At 34.8% G+C, this 24,239-nt stretch overlaps 1 protein-coding gene across 2 annotated transcripts in view; it reads right to left on the bottom strand.

Annotated features, from left to right (window-relative positions):
* Window positions 1-24,239, bottom strand: part of SP4 (Sp4 transcription factor) — a 76,137-nt gene that overhangs the window by 18,963 nt on the left and 32,935 nt on the right. For both annotated transcript variants that reach the window (XM_055314869.1, XM_055314870.1), the window contains exons 3-4: window positions 14,282-14,510; window positions 6,765-6,964 (exon numbers count right to left, since the gene is read on the bottom strand). In XM_055314869.1, the coding sequence (XP_055170844.1) occupies window positions 6,765-6,964; window positions 14,282-14,510 (429 nt within the window). The remainder of the gene's footprint in view (window positions 1-6,764; window positions 6,965-14,281; window positions 14,511-24,239) is intronic.

Genomic DNA, 24,239 nt, shown 5'->3' with positions numbered 1-24,239 from the left:
AAAGAATCCTCCTTCCCTAACCCACCTCACACATTTACTAAAACTAGTTTTAATAAATTCTTTGCCACTTCTCCCTCCACAAGGTGAAGCTTACTTCACTGTCCCTTCAGTGTAGAATGGACTTAGTGCCTTGCTTCTAATAAAGAGTATAGAAAGTACCATAGGGGGAAAAAAAAAAAAGAGTATAGAAAGAAAAAAAAACAACAAATTCACAGTGGAGATACCTGGCATACACTATCTTAATGAATTCACCTGCAGTAAGACACACTGACATCGTATACTTCTTGATGAGATGAAAAAGCACAATGATGTCTATGATATACTTCTCAACAGTTCATAATCTCAGTCTAATCATGAGAAAATAAACCCAAATTGGAGGGTAGCCTACAAAGTACCTAATTTTCGAAACTGCCAAGGTAAGAAAAAACAACAACAAAAAAAGAGTAAGGAAATTTCAGATTACAGGAGACTAAATAACCATAAGAAATGCAATGTGGTATTCTGGACTGAATCCTGGAACAGAAAAAGTATTATTTGTGGAAAGGTCTGTAATTTAATAACTAATATTATACCAATGTTAGCTTCTTAGTTTTCATAAGTTATGTAGATTATGTAGTATTAGACGAAGCTGCATAAAGGGTACATATGAACTCTCCATACTATTTTTACAACTTCTTCTGTAAGTGTAGAATTATTTCAAAGTAAAAATACAAATAAATAAGTAAATACGCTCTTAAAAGTTGACAGGAAAATCAGATCATCTACAAAAAAGTAAGAAAAGAGTAACAATGGACTTCATACTAGTAAAACAGATGTAAGAAAAGGATAGAGCACTGCCACTAATGTTTCAAGTATCTTTACAACCTAAAATTCTGTATTAGCCAAGCCATCTATTAAGTTGGAAAGCAATATAAAAACATTTTCAGACAAGTTACTTCCTAGAGCTGTACTGTAGAAAGCATTTCAGAATGTTTTACAGAATGAAGTAAACCAAGAAAAATGAAGGCAGAAGATCTTGAGAACACTTTATCAAAACGAATACAGCAGGGAAGAGAAGTCTCAAGATTATACCTATGCAAACTTATTAGAAAGCTGGAACCTCTGAAGAAAAGGAAAAATTGGATGGAGCTGATATTTTTCTTGAAAAGGTGAAGTAACAAAAGGAGGTGATAAAGTTAGCCAATGCAAGGGGGGAAAGGCAAAAAGAAACTTCAAGAAAAAACAGGAAAGGATATATAATCACTTATCACATCACACAGTATAAACATAATTATTGTTTATTTTATTTATTGGTGTTTCACTTTAAGAACTAAACTAAGGGATCCTTGGGTGGCGCAGCAGTTTGGCGCCTGCCTTTGGCCCAGGGCGTGATCCTGGAGACCCGGGATCGAATCCCATATCGGGCTCCCGGTGCATGGAGCCTGCTTCTCCATCTGCCTATGTCTCTGCCTCTCTCTCTTTCTCTCTCTGTGACTATCATAAATAAATAAAAAAAAAATTAAAAAAAAAAAAGGAACTAAACTAAGCTAGATGCCTGGTGACTAAACTAACTAGGGATGCCTGGGTGGCTCAGTCAGTTAAGGGTCTGCCTTGGGCTCTGGTTATGATATCCGGAACAGGCCAGGGATCAAGCCCCAAGTTGCGCTACTTGCTCAGTGAGGTGTCTGCTTCTCCCTCTCCCTTTGCCCCACTCATGTTCTCTCTCAAATTAGTAAATAAAATCTTACCAAAAAAAAAGGAACTAATAAGCTACTGAACAAAGGAACAGTGCTTATTGGAAAAAAGTAAACATTTTAACATCAAGAGAAAGAGAAGACGTAAAATTTTAATGTAAGAGAGGTTAAGAGGTAAAACAATGGGGAATGAATGAAAGACATACATGCTAACATCTGTACCACAGAGTGGTGAGTCAAGTGATAGCATGAGGCCTGCACTTTTAAAAAAATTTGAACATCATCAGATGGTGTAAAGTGAGGTAAATTCTGAATTCTCAATGCAAGAAGGGTTAGTGTCTAATACTGACATGGGTAACAATAAGAGTATTATTTAGATATATGACAATTATCACAGGGAGAATAAAAATGCAAAAAATAGTTACTAAATTAAAAATGGTTCTCTTAGGGATTAGAACATGGGATAGGGCAAGGAATCCCCTTAAATATTTGTTGTTTTTTTTTTTTAAGATTTTATTTATTCATGAGAAACAGAGAGAGAGAGAGAGAGGCAGAGACACAGGCAGAGGGAGAAGCAGGCTCCATGCAGAGAGCCTGACATGGGACTCGATCCTGCGTCTCCAGGATCACGCCCTGGGCTGAAGGCAGCGCTAAACCGCTGAGCCACTCGGGCTGCCCCCCCCTACATATTTGTAAACAATATATCGAATAAGGGATTAATATCTAAAATATATAAAGAATTCAGACAACACAAAAAAAAAAATCTGATTTAAAATGGGCAGAGGACTAGAATAGACATTTTCCCAAAGATGATGTACAAGTGACCAATAGATACATGAAAAGATGCTCAACATCCCTAATTATCAAGGAAATGCAAATCAGAACTCCAATGAGCTATCACCTCACAACTGTCAGAACGACTGGTATCAAAAAAACAAAAAATAATTGTTGGTGAAGATGCAGAAAAAGGAATCTGCATGTACTGTTGGCAGGAATGTACTGTGGAAGCCACTATGGAATATAATATGGAAATTCCTTAACAAATTAGAATAAAAATTCCATACAATTCAGTAATTCCTCTTCTGAGAAGAAAGGAGCACTAATTTGAAAAGCCCTATGTATCCCTATGTTTACTGCAGTGTTATTTACAATAGCCAAGATCTGGAAGCAACCCCAGTATCCTCTGACAGATAAATGGATAGAGAAGATGTGGTATATACTGACAGTGGAGTATCACTAAGCCATTAAAAAAAGAATGAAATCTTGCCTTCTTGCAAAAGATGGATGATAGGAGGCATTATGCTAAGTGAAGTAAGTTACATCAAAGACAAATACCATAGGATTTCACTTAAATGTGGAATCTAAAGAACAAAACAACAAACTAACACAAAACAAAAAGTGACTCATAAATCCAGAGAACAAACTGGTTGTTGCCAGAAGGAAGTGGGGTGGAGAGATGGGCAAAATAGATGAAGGGAATTAAAAGGCACAAACTTATGGTTATAAAATGAGTATGTCACAGGGATGTAAAGTACAGCACAAAGAATACAGTCGTAACCTTGTACAGTGACAGATACAACTATTTATTGTGGTGAGCATTTCATAATGTATATAGAATGTCAAATCACTGTGTTGTACACCTAAAACTAACATATGTCAACTAAAATTTAAAATAAACTAATTTTAAAAAGCAATCCCCTTAGCATTGTAACCACTTTATGATTTAATTTTTTTGGTAGATTTTATTTATTTTTTGAAGTAAGCTCAACGTGAGGCTTAAACTCACAACCCTAAGATTAAGAGTTGTGTGCTCTACTGACTGAGCTAGCCAGGTGCCCCTATGATTATGCGTTCATTTGGAAACTAAAAAAAAAATTTTTCCAAAAAGCAAAAAAACAAAAAAACAACAACAAAAAAAAACCACACTATTTTCAGTAATCAATAAAAGTAACTCATATATTCATTCATATTAAGGTACTGAGTTTCTACTTAGCATAGTGGTTGGCCTTTAAATAAAACATCGTTCTTAAAATGAATGGCCAAGGCTTTCAACTTAACATATTAAATGCTTAATCAATACATATTCATTTCAAAAGATATTGTTTCATATTCTCTTCAAAAACTTTAATACTTAGAAGTTACTATAATCGTCACTAAAAGTAACAGCAGCATACTGATTTAAGCTTAACAGTTTTCAATGTAACGTTTAATAACAAAATTTTGTGTATAATGTATTCAAGAGGTCTGGAACACTGAAAGTAAGCTTAAAATACATTAAATTCTGAATTATTCAGGCTAGATTATAATGATGTGAATCTTTTTTTAAAAAAAGAAAATATGCCTCCAAACCATTAATAATTTGGTTTTGAAGTATATGAGTATATAAACCCTTAGATAAATTTGTTTTTATATATCTCTTGGATTGTGGATATGTGATAAGAGAGGCTTTAGAGACTCATATTTCTCAAATAAAATGATAAAATCACAATGTGAGGTTCCAAATCAAAGAAAGTGGCAATTTTTCTTGGCTTCCCTAACTTGTCCCACTGCTAATCCAGAGCAGAAATACTGTATCCTATCATACTGATATAAACAGCAGAGCATTTTTTTAAAACAGACATCAACACAGTTATGGGATTAATCACACTATGTATGTATGTATGCCAGTATCAATGGTGAGGTGGCATTATTAGAAACTCCAATGCAATAATACCATATGGGAACCTTTTAAAAAATTTTTTAACTAAAATTCTTAGTTTTAGCATTATGCTAACTAAGGGATTCAGCCAGTATACTAAGACTCATCTGCCTACTAATTTATGTACATATCAAACTAAACTTTTAATAAATTTAACAACTATTTTTTGTTCTCTGAGACTTTTCTAATCTGTAAAATGGAGCTAATATCTATCTCACACAGTGTTAGAATCAAAGGAGATATTTTATTTGAAACATGTGATGTATGGTAGCTGATCAATACACATCGATTCTATTTCCTCTTCTCTCCCCCATGTACCTTGGTATAAGTTCAGGGGTAAAGTCTAATTTGAAAGATTATCCCAACTATTAATTTATTCAACAATTAAATACTGAAACTCAAATGTGTATCAGACATATTCTAAGTAGAGAGGGTAGTGTAAAACTTAGAAAAAGGGACAAAACCCACAAAAAAACCCACTTTAAAGCATTAGAAGAAAATGTTTTTAAAAACTTTATGATCTTGAGGAGTGCCTAGGTGGCTGGCTCACCCAGTTAAGCATCTACCTTTGGTCAGGTCATAATCTCAAGATTTTAGGATTGAGCTCTGTGTCGGGCTCCCTGCTCAGCAAGGAGTCTGCTTCTCCCTCTCCCTCTGCCTCCCTCAACACCCTGCTTGTGCTCTCTCCCATATACTTGCGCTCGCTCGCTCTCTCTCGCTCTCAAATAAATAAAATCTTAACAAAAACAATTTTATGATCTTAGGATAGGAGAGTATTTCATTAAAAATAAGAAAAGCAGGGATCCCTGGGTGGCACAGCGGTTTGGCACCTGCCTTTGGCCCAGGGCGCGATCCTGGAGACCCGGGATCGAATCCCACGTCGGGCTCCCGGTGCATGGAGCCTGCTTCTCCCTCTGCCTGTGTCTCTGCCTCTCTCTCTCTCTCTCTCTCTGTATGACTATTGTAAATAAATAAATAAATAATTTAAAAAAAAAGAAAAGCAAAGGACAAAAGAAAAAAACATATCTGACTAAATAAAAATGTAAAATATCCATGTGACAAAAAATAGCAAAAAGATAAAGACTAGCGATATAGGAAGAAATTTTAACATATAAATCAGTAAGAAAAAGGAAAACAACCCAAAAGAAAACTGAGCAAGGAAATAATCAACAGAAAAAGAAATATAAGTAACCAACAAACATAAAAAGATGCTTAATCTCATGGATAGCCAGGAAAACGACTACTTAAAAAAAATGAGAAACCATTTTAGATTTACAAAAATGTTTTTTCTTTTAAGAAGTAAGAGTATTTATCTATTTTTTAAAGTAGGCTCCACACCCAAAGTGGGGCTTGAACTCATCACCCTGAGATCTGGTTACATGCTCTACTGACTGAGCCAACTGGGTGCCCCACACCGACAATTTTCAAAAGCTAACACTACTGAATATTGGTGAATATATGGCAAAATGGAAACTCTCAGTTACTGCTAGTGAAGCAGAGATGGTAACAGCAACTCTTTAGAATTCTCCATGGTCCAATAATTCTACTTCACATACATGTTCACTGTATTTTCACAGTAACAAAGTTTGTGACAGCAAAAAATCTAATGATGATTTAAGCAGAAGGAATGGATTAATACAGTATGGCAGAGTCATATTAACAGAATACTAAGTAAGTAGCAGTTAAAAGTACTACAAACATATATACATATACTTATATGTACACATATATACTCGATACATCTTAAAACAATGATAACTGAATTATGGTATTATATCATTTAAGTAAAATTTCTAAACATGTAAAACCAATATTTTACATATACATCCATGAACAGTATATATAAGAGTATTAAAGCTGTACTAACAACTTACAGTGTAAATTCATGGTAGCTATTGTCTTTGAGAGGACAAAGATGATGTCAAATTTATATAATTTGTCTTAAAAAATAACAAATATATTAACAGCTGTAAACTCTAAATGAGAAGTATATATTTGTTACATTATTCCTTACACTTTAGTCTTTTTTCTAAATTGTAAAAAACCCCAAAAACTAACAAAGGTCACCAATAACATCATAATTATACTCTCTTCACCTATTTAAATACTGCAAAAACTAATATACATGAATTCAACAACCTAATACAAAATAATCAAATGGAATGAATATATTTCATGTTACGTACTTATGCTGATAAACCTTACAAAAAGTAGAATAAAATATATCTCGGAAATGAGGTAAAAAATTTTTATCTTAAACATCTCATAAAATCACTAAAGTGAATTGTCTTTAATTTGCATATTTCCAATTTCATAGCTAAACTATCCTACAATTTTCAAGTGAACACTAAAAAATTAGTAAAATGTACAAGCCCTAAAATAAGCCAACTAACCTGTATGAGTTCTTCTATGTCTCTGAAGCTCATCACTCCTTGTGAATCTTTTGCCACAAAACATCCAGTTGCATACAAAAGGTCTTTCTCCAGTATGCCAGCGAAGATGTGCTCGGAGGTGAGATGTTTTGCCATAAACTTTTCCACATCCTTCAATATGACAGATATGCTGTTTCTTTTTTCCTGGTTCATTACTGCCTCTAACAAAAACAAAAGCCAAACATTAATTACATCCCAAACACCAAGCTTATAATTATGAAAAAAAAAAGGGGGTAGGGATGAGGATCAAGGTTCTTAAAGGATGCATTTCTAAATAGGTTTTAAAACTCATGATGCCACAACTGTAGTTAAGAATCAGAAAATTTTCAATTAAAAAAAGAGTTATGTACTAAACTCAAAACTAATATGAAAACATGTTTATCTCACAAAATTCATGTTCTACCATGGACTTCATGTTCCTTCCCTAATAGGCTCTCTTCCCTTGGGGAAAAAAAGTCTCTAAGCTTTTCAAGACACTTGAAATTCTTCTCTAAAGAGCCAAAGAATGATAATCCCCATTTAAAAGAGTAAGGTTCAGAGTTTCACTTCCAGCAAAACAGCATGAAGAGCTCCATGGGTCCACTCCCCAGTGAAAATTATAAAACAAAAAAACAAACAAATGCCATCTACAGTCTCTGGAAACGGTTCTATGAGCACACAGCACATAAATAAATAGATACTCAATAAAATAAGTGTAAAAATAGTGAAAGTCTATGGTATTTGAACTAAAACCCAACCCTCTATCCCTCTGCCTCGTCACCTCCCTTGACATAGAAACACTCTGGAGTGATACAGCCAAGGAAAGGGTTCCCTTTTCTCACCTCCCAATTGGAGGGATAATCTCCCCAGGACTGGGGAAGATGTCAGCATTTTTCATTCTACCCCCACTTATCTGTTGCTGAGGCTAAATTCCAGGCAAGTATGGCTAACAGGTAGGGAACTCTCTTCTATCCAAATCCAACTCAGAGACTCCAGCTCTACCTTGGATAGGGCACGATGAGAATACTGCAGGACAGATCATCCTTGACTCAGCTCATTTGCCGGGCATACATCAGAACTTCTAAGCCAGCAGAAGCAAGCCAAGAAAACCTGAGGCTACTGCTGCTCCCCTGCCACCAAAACTCAGCTCCTAGAACAAGGATGCTCCTCAAAGAATGAACCAGTATCCCAACCCCAAGTTCAAGAGCCATGACAAAGAGATCTTGGCCAGTGAGGAAGCACAGCATAAAAGAGAACTCCAAATCTCTTCCCAAAGGAATCAAATTCATTTGCAAACACAGTGTGAAAAAGTTTGAGCCTAAGGGCACTCTGCACTCTTAAAAACAGTGGAGTCTACTGCAAAACACAATTGGGAGGAGACTAACAGATATACTGGAGAAACAGGCAAAACTATAGGCTGACTAGGTTGTCAGAAAGACCCGAGGAAAGAGGCAACTGGAGTAGCTCTCCAAAATCAGAATAAATCTCAAACACAGACCTGTAGATCTCGTCCTTAGGAAGAATCTGATTAGATCAGTCTGTAATACAGGTTACAGGGCATTTTGCAAACAATGAAACAATCAGCTGACAATTAGGAGAGTTTAACAGCTGGGTGTGGTCAGGGACAGGACAAAGATCCCTGCACAAACCACTGTCATCCAGGGTCACTAAGCATACCCAATTCTACAACCACTGAGGAGCAACATGCTTCACGCTGGAGTTCACCAAAATAACCCAGTCAGTCACTACATAAGCAAGCAAACAATAAGTCAGGAGTGGGGAAAGGCAGGGGAGCAGTACTAAGTGTTGCTACAATACATTAAACCATCCAGTTTCCAACAAAAAATATGAAACATGCCAAAAATAAAATAGGGGAGTATGACCCATACACTCAAAAACAAACAAAAGAAAACAAGTAAAACTGTGAGAGCAAAGAGATTAACAAGACTTCAAAGTAGCCATTAATAAACATGTTTAAAGAACTAAAGGACACCATGATTAAAGAAGCAAAGTATAATAACAATGTCACATCAAACAGAAAATATCGGTGAAGAGTTACAAGTGATTAAAAAAAAACAATAGGCAATTGTGGAGACAGAAGTACAAGTGAAATGGAAAATTCACTAGGGGGAATCAAGAGAAGAAAGAAATAGCAAAATTCAAGATAGATCAACAGAGATTATGCAATCCAAAAACAGACAAGAACAAGAACAAAGGAAAATGAACAAGGTGCCTGAGAAATGTGGGACACCAAAGTCTGAGTGAGGGAAGCAGAGAGATGAGGGAATAAAGGAGGAGAAAAGGCAGTGGAAAAAATATTAACTTATTGAAAAACATGGATCTATACATACAATATTGCAAGCAGTATAACTTCACAGATCCACAAACACCTCATATACTGAAAATCCTGAAACCCAAAGACAAAGTCTTGAAAGCTGCAAAGGAAAAATAACTTGTCACTTACAAGGGAACTGCGGTAAAAGAACTACTTCTCAGCAGAACAATGGAGGTCAAAAGACAGAATGAAAACATGTGCAAAGTACTCAAGAGAAAAAAACTGAAACAACACAACTCTATCCAGCAAAACTGCCTTTCAAAAATAAAGGTGAAATACAGATATTCCCAGATAAACAAACACAGAGAATTTGTTTTGAGCAGACCTGCTTTGCAAGAAACTAGACTAAAGAAGTTCTTCAGGTTGCATCAACTGAACCCAGAAAGTAATTCAAATGCACACAAAGAAACAAAAGAGCACTAGCGAGGGTAATTACAGAGGACAGTGTAAGTGCATATTTCTTGTCTTACATGATTTAAAAAATAATTTTATAAAACAGTAAGTGTAAAATGTATTGTCAAGCCCATAATATTATAGAAATGTAATCTATTTAACATATTTGCAGTAAGAGCACAAAGCAGGGAGGTGGGAGCAAAGTTGTAGTGGGATAAGAAAATGATGCCAGAAAGGAACTGAAATATGAGGAACAAATACAGAGAACTAGGATAAAATTAACATAGCAAAAGTTATATATACTTGTTCATCTTCTCTCAACCCCCCCCCCACCTCAAACATCAGACGTGAAAACACTTTAAAACGAGGCCCTGGCAACCTCCAAATTATTCTTGGTGACCCTGAAATCCCTCTGGTCTCTCAATCTCTTTAAATGACAACATTATATAAAGCAATAATTTATAACAATGTACTGTTGGATCTGTAACACTTGCAGACATAATATGTATTATAACAATTTATATAATATGCAATAACATCACAAAAGGAAGCAAAAGGAAACAGACCTATAAAAAATAACATTTCACTGGAATTAAGTTAATAAACTTTAAGCTGATTATGATAAGATATATATGGTAAGGCCAAGAACAGTTACTAAAGAAGTAACTCAAAAATAATACAGTGAAAAAATCATTAACAAAATTAAAATGCTACTTTACAAATTACAGTGCTATATTTGCTTAATGCAAAAGAGAGCAGTAAAGGAAGAGAGAAACAAAAAGACATGAGACACAAAAAACAAAAAGCAAAATGAAACACACAAATTCAACTATATCAATATCAATATCAAATGTAAATGGATCATACAATCCAATCAAAAGACAGATTTTGTCAGATTAGATTTGAAAAAAAAAAAAAAAAACAAGAGGGGCATCTGAATGGCTCAGTCGTCAAACATCCAGCTGACTCTTGGTTTTGGCTAAGGTCATGATCTCATGGGTCATGGGACTGAACCAGCATCAAGCCCTGTACTCAGCAGGGATGCAGGGAGTCTGCTTGAAGATTATCTCCCTCTGCTCCTCCCCCTACTCTCTTTCTAATAAACCAATCTCAAGAAAAATACAACAAACAAAAAACCCCAATATCCAACTACATGCTGTCTACAGGTGACACAGTTGACATTCAAAGACAGAAAGATACAGGGAGATTAAAGCCAACCAATTAGGCAAAAAAGCAACAAGGAAACAAGACTTGATAAACTTGACCTAACAGACAACCACAAAATACTCCACCCAACGGTAGCAAAATATACATTCTTCTTAAATGCACATAAAATGTTCTCCAAGATAAGCCACACACTAGGCCATGAAACAAACCTCAATGAAAAACAAAGACATGAGACTAGAAATCAATTATAGAGGAAAGTGTAAAATTCACAGATACCTAGAAATTAAACAATACCCTCTTAAATAACCAGTGGGTCAAAAAAGAAAACCAAACAGAAAGCAGAGAAGAATGAAGATACAACATACCAAAATTTAAGGGATACATAGAAATAAGCAATACCTACAGAGAAATTTTTAGCTCTAAAAGCCTACATTAATAAAGATCTTAAATCAATAACCTAACCTTCCATCTTAAGACAATGGAAAAAGCAAATTAAATCTAAAATAAAGCAAACAGAAGGAAGGAAATAATAAAGAACAGAGCAGGAACTAATGAAATAGAGAATACAGAAACAACAGAGAAAAATCAATGAAACCAAAAGCTGATGTGACTTGATTTTTGAGAAGGTCAACAAAATTGAACAAGCCTTTAGGTAGACTGACCAAGAAAAAAAGAGAAGAAAAAAATTACTAGATTCTGAAATGAAAGAAGACTCATTACCAACCTTACAGAAATAAAAAAAAATTATAAAAGTATACCAAGAATAATTGTATGCCAATTACTTAAATAACTTAGATGAGGTGGATAAATTCCTCAAAAGATAATAAGTATCAAAATGGACTCAAGAACAATCAGAAAAAAAACCTTAACAGTAAAGAGACTGAGTTAGTAGCCAAAAATATTCCAGAAGAAAAAGCCCAGGCACTAGACAGTTTCACTGGTGAATTCCACAAAACATTTAAAGAATTATTATCAGTTCTTCACAAACTTTTTCAAAAAATAAAACTGGAGGGAGCACTTCCCAACTCATCCTATGAGGCCAAATTACCCTTACCAAAAGCAAACAGACGTAAGAAAACTGAACAGTTCTCTCTCATGAACAGAGGTGCAAAAATCCTTTACAAAATATTAGCAAATTGAATATAGCAACATATTTAAAGAATTATATGCCACGACTAAGTCAGATTTATTCCACAAATGCAAAAGTACTTTAACATCTGACAAGTAATTAATATAACACATCATACTGATAAAGAACAGAAACTATGTGATCACCTCAACAGATGCAGAAAACCATTTGAAACAATCCAACACCCTTTCATGACAAAAACACAATGAAGGAAGAATAGAAGGGAGCTTTCTTATTTAAGGGCATATGTGAAAAGCTCAGAGCTAATATACTTAATGGTGGAAGATTGGGCATTTTTCCCTAAGATCAGAAACAAAACAAGGATTTGTCCACTTTTGCCACTTCTATTCAATGTTACACTATAGGTTCTGGACAGAACAACTAGGTTAAATAGAGATAAAAGTCATCCAGAGTAGAGAGGATGAAGTAAAACTATCTCTATCTGACATGATCTTACATATATAAAAACCCTAATGAATCCATTAAAAAAAAAAAAGAGTTCAGTAAGGCTGCAGGATACAAGATCAATAAACAAAAGTTAACTGTATTTCTATGCACTTGCAATGAACAATAAAAAAAAGGTTCCATTTACAAGAGGATCAAAAAGAATAAAATACTTAGGAACAAATTAACAAAAGTGTAAAACTTATACTCTGAAAACTACAAAAGTGTCAAAAGAAATCAGATCTCTAAATAAACAGAAAAACACATACCATGAATAAGGATCAGAACACAATACTGTTGTCAATATTTCCTAAGCTGATCTAAAGATTCCGTACACCCCCATCAGAATCCCACCTGTCTTCTTTGTAGAAACTGACAAGCTAATTCTAAAATTCACAAAGAATTGCAAGTGTCTCTGTCATTATCAAGAAAGTAAAAAGATAACTCTCAGAATTGGAGAAAATATTAGCAAATTGTGTATCTGATAAGGAACTTCTATCCAGAATATATAAAGAGCTATTACAATTTAACTTTAAAAACTAATTTAAAATGGGCAAAAGATCTTAAAAAAAAGACACCTGGGTGCCTCAGCAGTTGAGCATCTGCCTTCGGCCCAGGGCATGATCACCTGAAGTCCTGGGATCAAGTCCTACATCAGGCTCCCTGCGTGGAACCTGCTTCTCTCTCTGCCTGCGTCTCTGCCTCTCTCTCTGTGTGTCTCACGAATGGATAAATAAAATCTTAAAAAAAAAAAAATTCATTCACTCATTTTAGAGACAGCAAGCAGGCGGAGGAGCAGAGGGAGAGAAATCTTCAAGCAGACTCCCTCGCTGAGTGTGGAGCTCTACATGGGGCTCAATCCCAGGACTCTTGAGATCATGACCTGAACAGAAATTAAGAGTTGCCTGCTAAACCAAATAAACTACCCAGGTGCCTCTCTCTTTTTTTTTTTTTTTATTTTAAGATAAATGGGCAAAAGATCTCCATAGACATTTGTCCAAAAAAGATATATGAATGGTCAATAAGCACATGAAAACACACTTCACTAATGAAGTCATCAAGAAAATGCAAATTAAAACCATACTGAGATACACTTCACACACATTAAAAAAGCTATAAACAGAAAGCCGAATTATAACAAGTGTTGGCAACAAGTGGAACTTTCTCATACACTACTGGTGGTAATGTAAAATGGTATAGCTATGGAAAATAAGCAGTTCCTTAAATGGTTAGACTTAAAGTTACTATATGAATCATTAATTCCATTCCTAGGTATACATTCAATAGAAATGAAAACCTGTGTCCACACCAAAATCTGTACAAAAATGTTTATAAGCAGCAGAGTAGCCAAAAGGTGGAAAAATTCCAAGTATCCACCAACTGATAAATAAATGGATAAGTAAAATACTGTGTTATCCATATAATGGAATGATATTTATTCATTTAAAAGAATGAAGTACCAATACCTAATACATGGATAAACCTTAAAAACATTATGTTACATAAATGAAACCAGGTGCAAAAAAATCACATAATTGCACGAGTCCATTTATATGCATGTCCAGAATGGCAAATGCATAATGACAGAAATGTGTTCAATGGTTGCCTAGAGCTAGGAGGACTGGAGGACAAAAGGGTGATGACTAAAAAATATAGGTGTTTCTTTTGGAGGTGATGAAAACGTTCTAAAATTGTGATGACAGATGCACAACTATGTGAATATACTAAAAACCAAGGAAAAGTACAATGAGTGAATTGTATGGAATGTGAATTTTGCATCAATAAAATTAAAGTTTTTACATAATAAATGAAACATGGAAACCATTTTTTTAAAAAGTATAAGCTATGTTAGTAAACCATTAAAACTTCATTCTTTGACTAGCTCAATTTAATCCCTGTCATAACAATATTGTATCTCCACTTCTGTGCTACAAAGCTAGTGACATTCTAGTGATCAAAGTACCAACCAATGACTTGGTTTTAACTATTTTATGCCATCCAGAGAGATAAAGTTGGTAACAGAGCATTTACCTTCCTTCTCCTTCCCTACAATTAGGACAGGAACAGGCAACTCTTCGAAGCCTCTTGCCAGGTTGTACCTCTTGATCAGAAGCTTGCTGGCCTTGCTGCAAATGCACTTGTGTGAGTTGGTCAGGACTAACAGCACCTATCGTTGCGTTAGCAATTCCTCCAACTGCTACAGTTACAGGAGCTATCGTGGCTTGTTGGACCTTTACTCCATCTTGTCCTTGCTGCTGACCTAAAAATTGGGGAGGGGGAAAAGAGTATTATATTTTCTATTTCTAAAGAAAGGATTAAAAAAAATTCCATATGGACATTTTAAAGCTACCATATTTGTTCTGATAGTTAATCTGTGTCAAATAAAATAGCAAAGGGACAATGATTTAATGATTTTTACTATGCAAATCCTCCTAAAATACAGTATTCTCATATAAGTAGCTCAGGCTGCCTCTATATCAGGTTGGTGGGACTACACATAAATCATTTAACCCTGTGGTGGCTTTAATTTCTTCATCTGTAAAATGAAGATAATAATACTTGCCACCTACCTACCTCACCAAAGTGCTGTGAGGATTCATGAGACATTATCTGAAAAGCACTGAGACCCTCAGATGAAAGATGCTATATCCATTTCCACAGTAAGCAATAGGTCTCATTCACTCTAGAAAATACAGGAATGAAAACTAAACAAATGATTAAGTTTTATAGATATTTCTCATTCGTCCATACTTTAAAATTAAGCAAACATCTCTTTATTGAGGAATCTTTTTTTAAGTATACTGAGTTAAATAGTTTTTTAAAAAGTAAAACCATGATAATTATGTACTATCACTATAATCATAAAACAGACGTTTAGGCAATTACTACTTTATTCACTCATGTTACGTAGCTTAGACTTACTTCACTTTTCAGGTTACACATACACCAACTTGGTTTCTTCACTTAGAGAAAACTATGATAAATAATATATAATATGACCCAAAAAAACCATCTACTTTATCTATGGTTTAAATTGATCCTGAAGTGCATGTGAATATACCTTATAATGATCCTTTCTTTCAACATAGTACTTTCTCCACATCAGGTTTGGAATAGCAGAAAACACCAATTTATAAAGGAATGCTCCTACCACCAAGAATTGATGTAAGAATTAAACAAGTTAATTTACCCCTTACCACAGTGCCTGTCACAGAATTGTTCACTATTTGTTAGCTATTATTGCTATAAGTCTCCCCTGAGTTGGGTGGCAACACAAGAATAAAATATGGTAGCAGAAATAAACATGTGAGTATTGGGTGTAAAATAAAAGGGCTTATTTCAAAGCTGCATATATAGTACTTTAAACACGCAGAGCTACCAAGAAAAGAATAAAAATTAGCGAGTGAGGAAAGAGTACACATTTTCCAAAGAAAACTAAGCCTCTGATTCTCTCAGCCAACGTCAATCTCATTCTCCTCTGTGTATTCAAAACACAGTAAATATAATACAAATGAAAAACATGTCTTTTGTATTGTTTTAATAAGAACACATATTTTAGTTTTTTCTGCTAAAATTTAAATTTCTGATCACCTCTGAATAAACATGCTGTGATAGGCAAAGCAATGCAAGTAAAGTCAGATGTAGTTAATTCATGTGCCATTCAATGACCATGCACTTAAATATCCTCAAGTTTCCTCATCTCTTAATAATTCTGACCTCCCTAAAATTCCTTTCCTCTATCTACTTCAGAGAGTTCTTTATCAAGATCAAGTAGATTTCCTAAAGGGTAGACTTTGTAAACTGTAAAACAATATGTATAGGCAAAGTATATTTCTTATGCCTTTATGTATCTTCTGAATGCTTAATTTTTCCAGCTGTTGTTCATACAACACTAGGTCTTTCCTTTCAGGCTGCAATGGTATTTAAGAGGTCCTTCACTACGTTAAAGTACTAGGAATTCCCAATCACTGGCTGATCATTCTCAGATCCCTTGACCACTTCCTAGATAGATTTTTAAACTCTTCACATTATGAACATTTGTCAATGCCTAAACAACTTGGCAAGTTATTTCCATGAAAAATATCAAGCCAATCATATTTGAATTTATATATTTAAGCCTGACAACTCTCTTGACTTCTTTACCTAGCTATCCTAGACAGTTCGACATAGCTCAGTATTACTTTTCTTTCTTTTCCACTGCTACCAGTCAAGTATAAGCCACTAAATTCCTTACCAAGGCTTCCAGGCCCTGCTCAAGTTTAACCCTACCCTCTCAGACCTCATCATGTATTATCAATCTCTCCTCTGTTTACTCCTGACACACCGGCCTTTTTTTTTTTTTTTTTTAGCCCTCAGACATATCATGCTCATTCCCTTCTTTGGGCCTCTGCGCATCCTCTCCAGTCTGGGTGGCAAGGTCTTGGCACTCAAATCTTTGCACAGCTGACTCCATAGTAATATTCAATTATTTTTTTTAAAGATTTTATTTATTCATGAGAGACACAGAGAGAGGTAGAGACATGTGCAGAGGGAGAAGCAGGCTCTCTGCAGGGAACCTGATCTGAGACTAGATCCCAGGACCCTGGGATCATGACCTGAGTCGAAAGCAGCTACTCAACCACTGAGCCCCCTAGGTGACAGTAATATTCCTATCTAAATTTAAAACTCTCCTCTTTACAAATACCATTCCTGATCACATCATCTAAAATGGTACCCTTTAGTGTATTTCTTGTATCATCACCAAGTTTTGTCTTACTGGGATTAAATTATCTTGTCCTTTTTAACTTTTTTCTGTCTTCGCCTCACTTTTGAATGTTAAGTGCCATGAGAACAGGGATCTTGCCTGTCATGTTCACTGCGGTCTCCAGGATGTGGAACACTACTCAACACACAGCAACCACTCCATAACATAAGCTTAATAAAGGCATGTTTAAAAATTAATTCATCTTCAAAACCTGCTCCTACTAAATGTTTTTGTTTTGGCAAATACTAAGTACCACTCTCCTTATTAGCTACACTAAAACTTTAAAACATCAACTTTGAGGCTACTTTTCTTTTACCCATTAATTACATCCATATGATAGCCAAATTAAAGAGTGCATAAAAGCATAATAGCTCTTGCAGTCATCTTATCTTTCTGTTACAAGATAAAAAAAAAAAAAACTTTATTGTGTCCTGTTCTTTTTTACTTATTTAACAATAGAAGTGCTTCAAAAATATTACAAATTCTTTTATAATAGTATGATTGTTTAATATTCCATTATACACATATACTATGACTTACAAAACCATTACCCTAGTATTACACATTAACGTTCTTTTGAAACACTACAAGTAATCCATAAGCAACATAAATATGAACAACCTGAACAAAATATTTGTTCTTATTATTTCCAGGAGATGGAGGCCTAGTGATCAATATAAGTAATACATACAACAGAAAGCGAATAGCTTTTGGAGTTAGCTAGACCTGAATTCAAATACTAGCTCCGGGGAATCCCTGGGTGGCGCAGCGGTTTGGCGCCTGCCTTTAGCCCAGGGCGCGATCCTGGAGACCCGGGATCGAATCCCACATCGGGCTCCCGGTGCATGGAGCCTGCTTCTCCCTCTGCCTATGCCTATGTCTCTGCCTCTCTCTCTCTCTCTCTGACTATCATAAATAAATAAAAATTAAAAAAAAAAAAACAAATACTAGCTCCGTCACTTAGGTGTTTTGTGACTTTGGGTATTTTATGTACAACTCAAGAATTGATCCCAGGACCCGGGACAACCTGAGCTGAAGGCATATACCCAACTGAGTGAGCCACCCAGGCGTCCTCAGAACTTTAGTTTTCTTAACTTAAAATTGGGACAGCAGTACTTAGTGCAGGGGGGTGTAAAGAGTAGGTAAAATAACAGATATAAGACATCCAGTAAATATAAAATGATAGCTGCTATTGTGGAGGATAAAGGAAATGGAAGAGTTAAGAATGGCTTCAGGTTTTCAGTTTGGGCAGTGAAAAGGAGCTGGGTTAAGAGTGTGGGATAACCAGTCTGATTCCTAGAAAAACTGTCTGTGAGATCTTTTGGACATGTCTCTTGCACAAGAGCTGCATTCACTTATACTTCCACTAGAAGTATACATGAGTACTTTTGCATTTCATGCACAAGAGAAATTCAGTAAGATTAAAAAAAAATTAACAGACAAAAAAATTGGTATCCCACTGTGGTTTCTAACAGAACCCCTACTCCTTTGATATTCTATGTATCATGAAGGTATAAGTCAATGCAATAAGATAAAGAAGTAACACTTCTATATGAGAAAAGAAATTCGAGAATATCAACAAATTATTAGAACTAAGACATTTATAGACAAGATCAACATAAAAATTAACAGCTTTTTTCTAGATCAGCAATTAACTAATTCAAAGAAATAAAAGAAAGAATATTACAGTTACAACAGCAATAATAACCATGAATACCCAAGAATCAATTAATTAGAAATGTGCAGGGACACCTGGGTGGCTCAGCGGTTGAGTGTCTGCCTTCGGCTCAGGGTGTGATCCTGGATCTGGGATCAAGTCCCATATCTGGCTCCCTGTGAGGAGCCTGCTTCTCCCTCTGCCTGTGTCTCTGCCTCTCTCTGTCTCTCATGAATAAATAAATAAATCTTTAAAAAAAAATAAGAAATCTGCAAGTCTCATGTGGAGAAAGGGGAACCCTCTTACACTGCTGGTGGGACTGCAAGCTGGTACAGCCACTCTGGAAAACGGTACAGAGGTTACTTCAAGAAGTTAAAAATAGAGCTATCCAATGACCCAGCAATTGCACTACTAGGTATTTACCCCAAAGATACAAACATAATGATCTAAGGGGCACCTGCACCCCAATCTTTATAGCAGTAATGTCCATAACAAACTATGGGAAAAGCCCAGGTGTCCATTAACAGATGAATGGATAAAGAAGATGTGGTGTGTGTGTTTTATATATATATATATATATATATATAAAACACACACACACACAAAATGGGAGTATTACTCAGCTGTCAAAAAAAAATGAAATCTTGCCATTTGCAACATGGATGGAACCAGTCGTATTATACTAAGCAAAGTAAGTCAATCAGAGAAGGACAATTACCACATGATTTCACTCATATGTAGATTTAAGAAACAAAACAGGAGCATAGGAGAAGGGAGGGGAACAATAAAACAAGACAAAATCAGAGCGGGAGACAAAAATAAGAGACCCTTAATCACAGGAAACAAATTAAGGGTTGCTGGAGGGTGGGGTGGAGAGATGGGCTAACTGGGTGATGGGCATTAAGGAAAGCACGGGATGTAATAAGCACCGGGTGTTATATACAACTAATGAATCACTGACCTCTACCTCTGGAACTAATAATACACTACATGTTAATTGAATTTAAGTAAATGTAAAAAAAAAGAAATGTGCAAGTCCTGAGGAAGAAGACATGAAGGACATAAAGCAAGACATGAAAAGAAATATACGTCCTTATTATAAATGTGTTAATTTCTCTAAAATCAACCCATATAAAGTAAACACAATCGTAACAACAAATTTTCCACAAAACTCTACTAGCTGATTCAAGATGTGAAAAATCAGCCAAGACAATTCTAAAAAGGTAAAAGTAGAATAAAAATGTATTACAAATCTTAAGTAATTAAAAACAATGTAACAATGGCTCAGAAAAAGCAGAATACAGGATCTAAAATAGATGCACATCTACATGAAATTTAAATATATAATAAAAATGACATCTAAAATTAGGGGGAAAAGGAGAAAATGATTTGTTTTGGCTTGGTATGCTTTGGAGTTGGGGGTGGGGTGAGGAATTTCAGATCTTAATCTTACACTATTTACAAAAGTAAAATGCAAACAGGTATTTTTAAAAAACCCAACTAAATGTAAAATCAAAATTATAACAAAATTACAAACAAAAAATATTAGAAGAAAATGCAGAACTAAAGGGTTTTCTTAAATAAGATCCCAAAACAAAGAAAAATATTGATAAATTTGACCATTATTAGAATTTTATATTTCTTAAGACAAAGTTACAACTTCATCTATGTAACTCTACCTTTACCTAGATCAAAACCTGTGAAGTAATCCTTATTCTTGATTCCTTTCTCTCATACTTATTCCCTATCCTGCTGAGTACTCCTTCAAAACAGATTCAGGATCTGAGCATTTCTCCACCACCTCCACTATTTGCACCTTAGTCCAAGCCTTTCTCCTGCTTGATTACTACATAGTTAACTGCCACCACTGCCCTACTGTATCAATTCATTCTTAACAGAGTTCACAGAAAGTGTTGCTTCTCTCTAAACTGCTACAGTGGCATCCTACTATATTCAAAGTAAATGCCAAAGGCCTTATAATCACCTACAAGGTCCTATATATAAACTGGCCACCTATCACCTCTTCAATCTCATCCTCTAGTTCACTCAACTTCAACCATGCTAACTTCTTTACCATCCCTTGATCATAGTAGGCATAATCTCAATTTATGGCTCTTAAACTCTTTCTGCCTAGAATGGTCCTTTCTCAGCACATGTATGTTCAATTTTCTCACTTCTTTCAAATCCTTATTCTAATACCACCTTCTCAATGTGTCCTATCTACCCTCACTGTTCTATTTGTAACAGTTTTGCCCCTCCCTCCCCAGCAATCCTGTTTTGCTTAACTTAACTTTTGCCAGACTGTGAAAATGAATACATTTTATCAGTGTTTAAAATAGTAAAAAATCAGCAACTACCTAAATAGCTATGAATTGCAGAATACAGACAACAGCAATGTTGTGTAGTTAAAAAGAATGTGAAAAATCTACATACAAACCTAAGACAGACCTCTAAAACAAAGTTCCTGATGGTTACATTACAAATATTAGGTATCTTCTACAATGATATTCACATATAATAAACAAACTGGAAAAGGTCTGAAAGGACATGTAATAAATTGATTAAGAGTGCTTACTTCTAAAAGAGGATTTGAAGAATGAAATGTAATCAGCAGGAGCCTTTTTAGCTTTACTTATATCAGTTGCACTTTTTTTTTTAAACAAGGAAAGTAAAAAAATAAAAATAAAAAAATAAACAAGGAAAGTGTTTCCATGTATTACTAACATATTAAAGATCAATATTAAAAGGGAAAAAAGTTGGCAATTCATAAACCCAATATAGCATTTCATTATTACTTTTATTTGCATTTTTAAAAATTCCTAATGGAGTTGAAATGTTTAGAATTTGAATCCATTTGAATCCTCTTACGCATTCACACCTTTGCCATTTATCTACTAGGACTCAAGTCTTTCTTTTTGTGTGGTTCTATTTATTAAGGACCTTTGTCTTATGTCTTACTTGTTGAAAATATTTTATATAAGTTGCAACCACACACATTAAAGCCAAAGGAAATATGGCCTGGTTGATTCCCGTGAAGTCGGCTATAAATGACATTTTAAAAATTTAACATTTAAACATAATAGGAACATGAGGGGAAAGGATAAATAACAAAAAATGAAGGTATAATCTTCGTGTCCACTTCCTTCAAATATTACTGATTTGATTCTTTCAGCATTTCATACCAAACCTTTGAAGCAAATAGGACAGTCATTAATATTACCATATTATTGATAAGAAAACAGAGTCAAGATAATCCAACTGGCCCTTGCTTCATGTGTGGAAAACAATGTTTTACATGGTTTTTTCTTACATAGTGAGTACTAGGTAACATTATTACTGTGTAGGTAAAATAGACCCACAAATCTGAAAAACAAAGGGAACTATTTATCTTTTAAAAAATTAACCCAACTACCAATTCACTGAAAATCATCTACTTTGTAAAGCAACAGGTTCTTGATGCTATTTTAGGTATATGTGTTTCATAGTTGTACTTTTTATACATAGACTAGGAATAGCGTTTATCTCCTAGAACTGAACAGGAAAACAAAACTGTTTATTTCTATAACATAACACTTGTCATGGAGGGCCAGGGGGACTTCTCATTCTTCTGAATAATACTAAAATGAGTCTTAACTCAGCCTATTTAGGTTTATTTCCTCTAAAGATTAAACTTGACATCTCCCTAAACAGAACTAAGGGCCTCTTAGACATAGGAAAGAATATGCCTCTGTACATTTCAAATGATTTTCAATAAAAATACTATGAAATAGAAGTTGGTTTGCTTTACACTGACTTAAAACAGACAAGGAGAATGTATATTCCTAAACATAAAAAGATAACCAGGTACGTCTCAGGCTGGAGGACAAGGAGGAGAAATGGGAAGTGAATGCTAATATGCCTGGGGTTTCTTTATGAGGTTATGAAAATATCTTTAAAATTAGATTGTGGTGATGGTTGCACAACTCTGTAAACATACTAAAAACCACTGAATGTAATCTTTAACTGGCTGTACTGTATACAAATCATACCTCAATAAAACTATTCTAAAACGGAATGGGGGTGAGGGAGTATGGATAACTGGGAAAAAAAATCTACTTTTGTTGGTTCTAAATTTCCTCAAACTAGTGGTTCTCAACTAGAGGTAATTTTGTCTTCCGGGAGTATCTGGCAATGTCTGGAAATATTTTGGGTAGTCACAATTTGAGGGATAATTACTAGTATTTAGCAAGGAGAGGCCAGGGATGCTGCTCAACACCTTACAATATATAGGACAAACATCCAAATTGAATATCTGGCCTAAAATGGCAATAGAACTGAGGCTAAAAAATAACTCTGACTAAACTGAGCTCCCAAATAACTACCGTTCATGGCTCTCATATGTTCATATCATTATAAACTATAACAAAAACTGAAATTATGAAAAATTAGAATATATTTGTATGATACTCATAAAAACTATTAAAAAACTACATGAGTCTTCATAAAAAACAGAAATCACATGACTCTGAATTAAAGCCCTTGCAAAGAGAGTAATATAAATTTGGGAATGGGCTTTGACAGCTTTGACAGATAGTAACTTGGATAGATTCCATAGCACAGTGGCAATACAAAGAATAAAACACTAAGCTTGGAAATTAAGCCCATTAATTGCAAAATACTTCTTTCTTTAAGAGCTATAACAAGTGTGTTCTACAGAAGAACTATAACTTGAGAATATTAAGAAATAACTTGTTGTTCTCTACATTCTTTAAATGAAGATGAACCATATGAGCCAATGACTTCTGAGACTATTTGCACATCATGGAACACATGGAGGGGTGGGAATTAACTGATATAACAATGTATGGAACACATTAACACAATATCCCCAATATGATAAATACTCAAAGAATCTTAACTTCAATACATTTGAAATTGCATGATTTATTAAGTACAAATAACTTACTTAATAACAGCCATTCAAATTTGTGTAAATCTTAGACCTTTAAATGGGACCCCCCTAGGGTAGAAGTGAGATTTACTCATTCAACAAACATTTCCTGAGTACCTGCTATGTGCTTAAATTAACACTGCTGGGTAAATAAAAATGAGTAAGATCTAACCTGAAATTCTCACCTGTAGGGGAGACAAGTAATTATAATATGTACAATAAAAAGCATAAAATAAGTAGTACAGAAGAAAGGAATTCACTGTCCAGAAGAAACATAAAGGCTCCATGAAGAGAAAAAAAAACAATGACTGGTAAGAGTAAAGCCAAGTAGGAAGGCCATGGGAAGAGCACATTTAAAAGTATAATTCCGCATACTGCCAGAGATTAAAGTTCCAGAAATGAGGAGCTAAAAAGAAAGTTGGAAGGATAGATGAGGAAGGACCTTATTTAATTTCTTAAAACAGTGACTTTTGGGGTGCATGAGAAGTGGATTCTTATTAAGGTTATCATTCAAACAATAGATGCCATATAATACTTATGTTTACTCAATTTACAAAATGGCCAGAACTGTACTCAAATAGTTTACACTTATACTTTGTCATCTAATGCTCTCTCCTAAGGTTCTGAGGGGTTATATAAACTTCGCTATTACATAGCA

The sequence above is a fragment of the Nyctereutes procyonoides genome, unplaced genomic scaffold (assembly GCF_905146905.1).
Source record: "Nyctereutes procyonoides isolate TBG_1078 unplaced genomic scaffold, NYPRO_anot_genome, whole genome shotgun sequence".
NCBI lineage: Eukaryota > Metazoa > Chordata > Mammalia > Carnivora > Canidae > Nyctereutes > Nyctereutes procyonoides.
Note: the sequence above shows the minus strand (reverse complement) of the source record. Positions and strands in the feature narration are given on the sequence as shown.